We start from the raw sequence: 10,287 nt of genomic DNA on the forward strand, positions 1-10,287 counted from the left end.
AGTCAAGGTGAAGTCAAGACAAAGTGTGTGTGAAGTGTTGAGTGAATAACAACAATATGCACTATTGTTGTAGAGTAGAAAAGTGAGAACAATGTGTATGCTATGGACAGGAAACTGTAAGCTGAAGGGACTGACCTTGTCAACTTGTAGATGGGCCAGCTCTAGAGAGAGAGACTGGAGAAGCTTGTCACACCCACACAGTCTAGTCAGCACAGCCTAACACAATCAAAAAAACAGTTAATCAATCAAACACAGTTCAATATGGAGGGGGGGTGCTGAGGAATATTTTTTTACAACGGGATGGGGAGGTGCTGACGAGTTTTTTTCTCCACTAATACAGGAGTAATAAAGGCCTAGTTTACACATTTTGTGGACATACATTTAAAAAAAAAATGATTTATGATTCGTCAGCACCTCTACTCCCTGCGGCTATGGTTCAATTAGTGACAAAATACAATATAGAAATCAGTGAAACAATAAGAAGGATATATTGACTGCATTTCATTAAAGGGCACAAATACAAAATATTCTTACATCTGTTTCACTCTCAAGAGGCCTGATGGGTGGCGGCGTCTCTCTCTCTTTGAACAGCTCGGACTTGGAAGACTGTAAGCAGAGAGTTCATGACAGCTCATGACCTAACCAATTCGATTTTCATACTGATTTTGATACACTTCCTCCTATAACTCGAATGAAATCCCAAATCGCACAAGGTATCACGTATGAGTTCCTTGTGAATAATGGAATGTATGCGTGTACATTAGAAAGTGTACCCAAATGCGCTGACTTCCAGCTTGAATAACAGGGCATCTTAGGTGAAGAATATCCTTGTTTGTGTGTACGTGTTTGGGTTTGAATCAAGTTTGCTTGAGGGAGTGTTTTCTTTTTGTGTTTTGTAGAGCCATCGTCTCGTAATGCTACACAAAACATCGAAATATTTTAGAGACCAGTTATACGTTCAGATATAGTATGTCTCTAAGTTCAATTATTATGAAATGACTTTGCCCATGAACTCCACCGTCATTGATACATGCTTTATAGTGCATGACAAAACAGGCTGTATGGCTACTGCCATTATTCTCCTTTGCAGAAATGCAATGGTGTTGAAACACACCCTTTGACCTCAACAGAGTGTAGTCGGCAATTCATTTCATAATCACCAACAGCACATTGATCTGAACACACGGAAGCTACGACAGCCTCATTTTGCCAAAATTGTAGCTAGCTACATGTGGCACGAACAACAGAAAACACATAATTGTCAAACAACGTATGTGACGAACAGAGATTGAGAAAATAGACAAATACAGAACGCAAAGGCTTTCACTAGACAAGACAGTTTACAGTTATTGGACTCACTCGCCAGTAGCTAGACAACAGGACGGACAAACGGCAAACATCTCTCTAGGATGCTAGCTGTTCCATAGACCTCTAGTAATTTCACGTAAACTAGCAAATGCGCAAAAATGGTATCCACTAGTTCATCTGACTCTGGGGAATATACAACTATCTCTTCAATAGTACTGAACATGTAAGTGTTCCCCTAAGTACGTGCAAGTCGAGTGTCATTATTGGTATAACTTATCAGCAGTGCAGGTACTAAATTACAAGTCTATGGTATATTGTCATCTAAAGTGCTACAGACAAAACACAACATTAGCAAGTAACAACATAAAAAGCGAGTCAAACACAGACCACAGACAGACAGACCACAGACAGACGGGTTGTACCATAGGTGGCGGTAGCAGACAGACAGACATATGGCTGCGATGGTGATGGTGGTGGTGATGGTGGTGGTGTGGGGGGTGAGGAACATGGGGATCTCTTGAAGATGGGGGTAAAGGGGGCAATAAGTCTGTTTTTCCCCCTGTGGAGTAGCTCTGAATAGAGAAACAGGGCAAAAATATATACAATACAATACGTAATTAAGAATATTGAGATATACAGGCAATATACAATAACATGGCTTATTATAGAAAGTCTATATGCTAATAATGATGGTTATACAAATAGGTTTTACAATCAAGTTATACAATTATTTTCCTGTAAATGCACTATGAGGAATTATAATGTTATTACAATTACATACTGTAGGTATGTTTTAACTCTCTGTGTACAGACAGTGTACAGTATATTCTATGTTGATGTACAGTGCATTCGGAAAGTATTCCGACCCTTTGACTTTTTCCACATTTTGTTACGTTACAGCCTTATTCTGAAATGAATTAAATACAATTTATTTCTCATCAATCTACACACAATACTCCATAATGACAAAGTAAAAACATGTTTTAGACATTTTTGCAAGTGTATTCAAAATTTTAAAAAGTGAAATATGACATTTACATAAGTATTCAGACACTTTACTCAATTGTGGAAGCAACTTTGGCAGCGATTACAGCCTTGAGTCTTCTTGGGTATGACACTACAAGCTTGGCAGACTTGTATTTGGGGATTTTCTCCCATTCTTCTCTGCAGATCCTCTCAAGCTCTGTCAGGTTGGATGGGGAGTGTCGCTGCACAGCTATTTTCAGGTCTCTCCAGAGATGTTTGATCGGGTTCAAGTCCGGGCTCTGGCTGGGCCACTCAAGGACATTCAGAGACTTGTCCCGAAGCCACTCCTGCATTGTCTTGGCTGTGTGCTTAGGGTCGTTGTCCTGTTGGAAGGTGAACCTTCTCCCCATTATGAGGTCCTGAGCGCTCTGGAGCAAGTTTTCATTAAGGATCTCTCTGTACTTTGCTCCAATTCATCTTTCCCTCAATTCTGACTAGTCTCCCAGTCCCTGACCCTGAAAAACATCCCCACAGCATGATGCTGCCACCACCATGCTTCACCGTAGGGATGGTGCCAGGTTTCCTCCAGATGTGATGCTTGGTATTCAGGCCAAAGATTTCAATCTTGGTTTCATCAGACTAGAGAATCTTGTTTCCAAGCGGGCTGTCATGTGCCTTTTACTGAGGATTGGCTTCCATCTGGCCACTCTACCATAAAGGCCTGATTGGTGGAGCGCTGCAGAGATGGTTGTCCTTCTGAAAGATTCTCCCATCTCCACAGAGGAACTCTGGAACACTGTCAATTGGCCATCGGGTTCTTGGTCACCTTCCTTACCAAGGCCCTTCTCCCCCGATTGCTCAGTTTGGCTGTGCGGCCAGCTCTAGGAAGAGTCTTGGTGGTTCCAAACTTCTTCCATTTAAGAATGATCGAGGCCACTGGGTTCTTGGGGACCTTCAATGCTGCAGAAATGTTTTAGTACCCTTCCCCAGATCTGTGCCTCAACACAATCCTGTCTTGGAGCTCTACGGACAATTCCTTCGACCTCATGGTAGTCAACTGTGGGACCTTATATAGACAGGTGTGTGCCTTTTCACATCATGTCCAATCAATTGAATTGACCACAGGTGGACACCAATCAAGTTGTAGAAACATCTCAATGATGATCAATGGAAACAGGATGCACCTGAGCTCAATGTCGAGTCTCATAGCAAAGGGTCCGAAGACTTACGTAAATAAGGTATTTCTGTCTTTTATTTTTAATTACATTTGCAAACATTTCTAAAAACCTGTTTTCGCTTTGCCATTGTGGGGTATTGTGTGTAGACTGATGAGGATTTTATTTTTTGATTCAATCCATTTTAGAATAAGGCTGTAACGTAATAACATGTGGGAAAAGTCAAGGGGTTTGAATACGTCCCCAAATGCACTGTGTACCGTTCATAAGGAGATGACGCTCTGTTGTGCACGCTCTGTGTATAGTCATACTGTTTTGTACCTTTCCAAAAGCTCTTCGTCCGCTTGGAGTATGGTGGAGGGAGGAATATACAGGCGTGGGCTAGGGGGGGAAAAAAGTCAACATGGAGATTGAGATAATTAAATAATTAAAAACCCAACCTTAATCCCAACCTTAATTAACTTCTTCTTTAATTATGTTATCTTGTCTATGTTTTAGTTTTACCTTGTAACAATAACACGCCACGGACTCATTGAATCCTTCTATTATTTGATTCTCCACCCGGCATCTAAACCTTTACAGGTGTCGTCGTAGAATAACACCACAAATCAATGAGTCGTGTCCTCCTCACCCTGTTGATTGTTTGCCATCTGTCAGTCCCTGGAGTGTGGGGGGCGGATTTAAACTCCATCTTGGGAGACACAGGGGCGTAACACATGGTCTGTGGCGTCATGGGAGGATCCTCCTGGGGTCGAATATCAACCCGCCCGACTGGTGTGTGGGGTCGCGATCCCAATTGACCTCTGGGGGTCAAAGAACCTGTCCCCATGAATTCTGTGGGCTTGGGTGGTGTGTTAGGACCAGAATGGAAGGGGAGGGAATCCTCATCTGTCCGGTCTCTCCTTCTGCTGCTAAATTCAATTGGGCTGGGTGTTCTGGGCGATGGGCTAAGTACACAAAATAGCACAGAATGCACAGAAGTCACCACCCCCCCCCCTTAGACAATTCCCCCAGAACAATCGTGCGACTTTCTAAATGTGCTTGGTGACAGAGACAGTGGCAGGTGACAGATGTCTAGGCACTGAGGCTGCTTGCAAATCCTCCCGTTCTACCTTCCTCGTACGCTCCGCCTCCCTCTTGGTTCCGAATGTGGTGTCCCCATTCTCCCCCTGGCGACCTGACTTGGATTCCTCTGTGATGTGTTGGTGTGCGCGGCATTACGGGGACCACGGAGAGAGGGGGAATGAGGGAGATCCACCGACTCACTGCTGCCACCTATCTGCGTGAAGTCCTGATAACTCGAGCAACGCCTGAGAGAACGGAGAAAAGGAAGGATAATACATTTATAATTTTTTAAATAAAAATTCCATAATGACTGGATTATATCCTCTTTATAATAAAATAAAATACAGTTCTAACTGAGTCCTGTGTTATTATTATTGTTATTATTACGTAAAGGTTTTATTTAAGGAAATCCAAAGATGAAGAAGTGTCCAATAGAGCTCTATACAGGTACCTGCTGATGGAGCTGTCTGCTTCCATACAGGCGGACTGACTGAGTGCTCTGACCCAGCCCAGCATGTCCTCCTGAGTGTCTGCACTGAAGAAGTAGGAGCGCATTCCCTGGTGCACCACCTAATATCATATTAATACATTATTTTACAGTGTACACAGACACATATACTGTGTATACAGTATAAAAACATACAGATACTGAACATAGAGTCGACATAGTGAAAAGTGGAACGTATACTAGGTTACTTACTTTGAAAGTGTTTTTTCTGTTCTTGCATTCTCGTGGTGTGCAGAAGAGAATGTTGTAGCTAGGTAGCGGGATGCTACCCAAAACAGATTCTTCTCTGCTGTCTGGAAGAGAACGAGTTGAGAGAGAAAAAGAGATGAGAGAAGCTGGAGAAAAAAGCTGGAGAAAACTGCACTATTTATGTCAGGTACACACACGACAACAGTATTCTTCGCTTGCCTTTGTAGTAGAATAAACAGTAGTTAGACAGGACAAACCACCTTCTCTTCCACAGTTTCAGCCCAGAGCTGTCCTACATGGGACGAAACATTTATAAGAATTACACGATTTACAATTCATAAGCATTTATGACAAGTAGAAACACGTTTTGAAGCAGCTATAAGCATGAATAAACATTAATAAGCATTCATGGATTATTCACGAGTTTTAACATAGTGTTACCGAAAGTCCGACGTCCACATTCAAAACAATGCCTGTTTAATTGCTACCGTGCAGTGATCAAAACGTGATCTAGGATGTTCTGTTTACTGAACAGTACCTTCTTATTGAGCCAACCTCTTATCACCACGGGGCAATTGGGGTCTCTCTTAGCCGCTCTACATCTCTTCCCAAACGTCTGCACCCTGTCATCACCGTCCTGTGAGAGTTTGAGAGAGGATCATTGATAGCTGTGCTGATAAAATAACCTCCGTAAATGTCGAGCGTCACGATGTTCAGTCGTGCCAATGAGCATTGAGCTTGTTAAACAAAAACGAAGCAAAGGTAGAGGTAGAGGTGGTTCAGGACAGGAGAGACAAACCTTGCTTCTGACGGGAAAAGAGGAGATTGTGACCACACTTGAGGCATGGCTCATTCTGTCCTGGTCCTCCATTCTGTGAGAAAGATACAGAGAGAGAGAGAGAGAGAGAGAGAGACACAGAGAGAGAGAGAGAGAGACACAGAGAGAGAGAGAGAGAGAGAGAGAGAGAGAGAGAGAGAGAGAGAGAGAGAGAGAGAGAGAGAGAGAGAGAGAGAGAGAGAGAGAGAGAGAGAGAGAGAGAGAGAAGGAGAAGAAAAGAGGAAGAGGAGATGAGGGCGAGGAGAGGAGATTAGGAAGGTAAACATTGATTAACAATTGTATGCACTTCAGTGTCCGTATGAACGATTTGCCATGAAAGAATGATACGTTGATGCCTAATTTTACATAGTCAATAGATGTACAGGTTCTCTTCACTAACTAAAAAAAGGCTAACTGTGATCATAACAGCAAGAGGCCCATAATGGTTTGTACTACACAGCTTTTCTATGAAGAGCTGACAGTGGCAATACCAACCAGAAGACACCAAGCAAGCACAAACACTGGTAAGTAACAAATCAACAGCTACAGTCAATGGCGATAAGTAGGCCTAAACTTGATTCTCAATAACAACGAGTGTACTCAACAGGGCTTGCCTCACCAGACCCAACCAACATTACCAACACACTACTACATACAACTATACAACTATACAAACCAAACAGTGTGTTACTCCCATTCAATTCATTCCCATCAAAAAAACGATGTAATTTGCTCCCAAGTACAAAATGTATCATGTAACAAGCACATATCCATACCGAACTGTTATCCACTTTCTGTTCCTTATGAGGGGGGGTACCGTAGTGTACTTGCCCGACCCTTTTCCCCCCAACTCTCTCTCACAGAGTTCTATTCTGAGCCCTCACAGGCCCTGCCGTCCCATGGCGAAACTGACAGGTGACAGCTGCTTAGCCATGGTAGCAGGTGGGGTTCTGGGAGTGTGTGAAAATCAATATGGCGCAGAAAGCAAAGATGGTATGCGAGACATGCGAGGGGAGCGCAAAACGGCAGCACTAGACTGCACTGCTGAGGAGGACGGAAAAAGGGAATATAAAAAAAGGGTGGACAGGGGGATGGGGTTAACATGTTGAAGGCAAGGAAGCAGGAAGGGATGAAGTCATTGGAAATCCATCCGTTTTGTGTGTGTTCTGTTATGTCACTGTTACTGAATCCTGTTACTAGCTAGAAAGCTCCACAGCTACAGTCGTGGGAGACCCCAGTTATTCCGAATGGTAACATTATTAATCTACGCGACTATCAACAAACTACAATTGAGCGAGACATGGAGTAAGAGAAGACAACAAGAAGCCATTGTCAGGGATGATGGCCTGAGCCAACAAGGGTTTATGTGGGTGTAGTGAAATATTTGGAGAATCTCCTTCTGACCTGGTGGGGTCGCTTGCTAGCTTGGGGAACAGAAACGGAAAATGCTAAAGAGCGCTAGCGAAGACAAACAGAGTGTTTGTGTGCCACACAGAGCGGGCTTTGTAGCCTTGCGCTCAAGGAGCCCGGGAGCATCATGAGAACGCCGACAACGATTATGTTGAATAAATCACGCTAGGAAATCATCTCTTTCCATCTAAACACAATATCTCACTAACAGAGACGCTTGTATGCTGACAGTGTTCACCAATCGTAACCTTCAAACCTCAACACACTAGTGATGACCCTCTTAACTTATGACCATCTTATAATGGCCTTATTACCGGTAATGAGAGGAAAAAAATGGCTTTGGATGGCAGCATAATGTAGTATGACTCTGAAGCCTATCAAACAAACTAGTTTATGGCTAAACACAACTGTTACATATCAAGTGTTTTTCAGCTTAGCTCAAAATAAGTTCAGTACCATGGTCACAAATTTCAACCACAAACAATGGGTCATATAAGGCCAACTATACAGTACATAACATTTCAAAACGCAGATGACCTTACTGGGAATTCATACAGAGTATGGATTACTTTATAAAAATACCAGTAGGAAACATATTGTAACACAATATCAATACAATAAGGGCATTGTAGATCAACCAGTGAACTTGATTTACTGAGAAAATGGCAAAAATCACGAGGAGTCACCTGTTTAGTCAACCAATGGATACACAATAAATAAGGACAGGTGTTATCTGTCTAATCGACTGTTTATCATTTATCTATTGATATTACAACTACTAATTTCCCACAATGAATCGTGCACTGTGGCTTTTGATCAAAATATAAATATGTTAATTAATAATAATAAAAGTTCATTTGGGTACATTTTAAGTTTGTCTTTTAGTTTTTTATAGTAAAGAAGCACCATACAACTGCTTTTGAAATTGAACTGAATTAAATATGACTAGTCCGGGGTTTTTTTTGTTGGTCAAATTAAGACTCAAAAGAGTTCTCAACATACCATCTCATATTAATTTCTCAATGAATCATAAAGATGCCATATTGCTGTACCTGACCAATCGTGTCTGCCTGCTGGCTGTCTCAACCTCCATTACTTGGCTCTAGTCCTGAGTCCTCACAGCATCTTCCCAGGGTTGGCTGCTCTGTCCTGGCTATCACAATCGCCTGTTGCCCCTTCAGTCACAACACTATCCTACTCTACTGTACTTCAATATCCTAATGTGGTAATCTCTCTTTCTATCTCTATCCCAAATGTTCTTCTGTGCTGGGTTAATCTGCACAATTTGTTCGGCAATCTACCTACGCTGTCCATTGACACTCAATCTGCCTTTCTTCCTTCTAACAGTGGGCTCTCTGTGTGCTCCCTCTTCCTCCCTCCTTCCTTTCCTCCCTCCCTCCCTGCCCTTGGCAGTCTCTCTCTTTCGCTGAGTGTGGGATTGTGATTTAGGCATTTTGAAAAAAACAGCTGTTCTCTCTCTTTCTTCCTCTCTGCCCTCCGTGACATTTTATTGCTATTCCCCAGTTGATCAGAATCTAGGTTTGTGCTAAGAAACTGGGGACACTGATGTGCACACTGTTAAAATGAAGTGTTTTGTAACAGTAAAACTAGTGGTCACTGAGCTGCCACCAAGGTGTTCTGAAACATGACATAGTATGACTTTTTTTAAAAACATTTTATTTAACTTTTATTTTAACTAGGCAAGTTAGTTAAGAACAAATTCTTATTTACAATGACGGTCTGGGAACAGTGGGTTAAGTGCCTTGTTCAGGGGCAGAACGACAGATTTTTACCTTATCAGCTCAGGGATGTGGGATTGCACAGCTGGGGCATTCAATCTAGCAAACTTTCGGTTACTGGCCCTACGCTCTAACCACTAGGCTACCTGCCACACTTAATCAAGAGTTGTGCAACACCTTGCAGAAGACTGAGAGCACTAACCTGGAAAAGGTTGAAAACGCTATTATGGTGTTTCGAATCCTGTTTAATGCAGAATTAGAGCCATTCTTTTTTGGCGTTGTTTCCTCTATCTAAAGCGCTTAAAACCCTTCTTCTGAAGTTTGCAAATACTGTAAATGGGAGTCCCTCTTTTTGTATATCCCCAGCTATTATATGGTGTGCTGTTAAACTTCTCATTGGTCATTCCAGAAGCTCAAATGTACAATATTATGTTCAAACAAAGGATACGAGAAAATATAGTTTTGTAAAAATACGTTTGTCCAGCATAAAAATGTATGAATACAAAATCCCTTTTTCAAGACATTACTTTTTCAAATAGTTTATATTCTCTTTGCAAAATATCAAATGACAACAAAACGTTAACAGGGCTTTCACATTTTTATATTGATAAAGTAAGACGGTTCAAAAATCTGTAAGGCATTTATCATATTCATATTATTCAAAATCAAGGGACATATAATAATTAGGTGGGTGCTTACATTTGTCCTATTTCACACATGTACAAGTGTGAATTTGACTTTTTTTGTTGCATATCCCTGGCTCTATGGGGTCAGAGCCAGGGATCAACCATTATTGACAGCAAACCTGGAGAAATTAGGGTTACAGATGTTTCACCTAGCCGGCTCCAAACCGCTAGGCTACCTGCCACCCTTAATATGGCATTACATTTCACATTCATTGGGGGAAAAATACAGGAAATGACTGCTAATGTTAGCAGTAGCACTCTTAAAAAAACGTGTACAAAAATTCAGCCCGGAGTTCAATGCGAAGCGATGGTACATGGAAGGTTGTTCAGATGCACAACTTCCGGACTTGTTTCCGTGCTGCTGTGCGGTTTGTTGATACTTTGCCACCTGCCAACCTTACGGTTTTTACTTTTCCATTTTTAA

At 42.0% G+C, this 10,287-nt stretch overlaps 1 protein-coding gene and 1 long non-coding RNA gene across 2 annotated transcripts; both read right to left on the reverse strand.

Annotated features, from left to right (window-relative positions):
* Positions 1 to 110: 110 nt before the first annotated feature.
* Positions 111 to 2,087, reverse strand: LOC129855623 (uncharacterized). The gene is made up of 3 exons (XR_008759527.1): positions 1,731 to 2,087; positions 535 to 606; positions 111 to 216 (listed from the first exon to the last, which is right to left on the reverse strand). It is a non-coding gene; the product is annotated as an uncharacterized LOC129855623 (long non-coding RNA).
* Positions 2,088 to 4,538: 2,451 nt separating this feature from the next.
* Positions 4,539 to 8,812, reverse strand: LOC129857771 (pleckstrin homology domain-containing family A member 4-like). Its single transcript, XM_055926366.1, has 7 exons — positions 8,491 to 8,812; positions 6,011 to 6,083; positions 5,750 to 5,848; positions 5,407 to 5,503; positions 5,215 to 5,315; positions 4,966 to 5,084; positions 4,539 to 4,759 (listed from the first exon to the last, which is right to left on the reverse strand). Exons 1-7 carry the CDS (start codon positions 8,529 to 8,531, stop codon positions 4,558 to 4,560), a joined length of 732 nt encoding a protein of 243 aa, XP_055782341.1. The 5' UTR covers positions 8,532 to 8,812; the 3' UTR covers positions 4,539 to 4,557.
* Positions 8,813 to 10,287: the final 1,475 nt, after the last annotated feature.

Source organism: Salvelinus fontinalis, chromosome 1 (genome assembly GCF_029448725.1).
Source record: "Salvelinus fontinalis isolate EN_2023a chromosome 1, ASM2944872v1, whole genome shotgun sequence".
NCBI lineage: Eukaryota > Metazoa > Chordata > Actinopteri > Salmoniformes > Salmonidae > Salvelinus > Salvelinus fontinalis.

Bases quoted from the DNA above. Each gene is read 5' to 3' on its own strand.
- LOC129857771 (XM_055926366.1), bottom strand. From the start codon at position 8,531: ATGGAGGTTGAGACAGCCAGCAGGCAGACACGATTGGTCAG. The intron at 6,084-8,490 runs GTACAGCAATAT...TCTTTCTCACAG, and splicing joins AGGCAGACACGATTGGTCAG to AATGGAGGACCAGGACAGAA. The intron at 5,504-5,749 runs GTACTGTTCAGT...CGTCCCATGTAG, and splicing joins GAGGTTGGCTCAATAAGAAG to GACAGCTCTGGGCTGAAACT.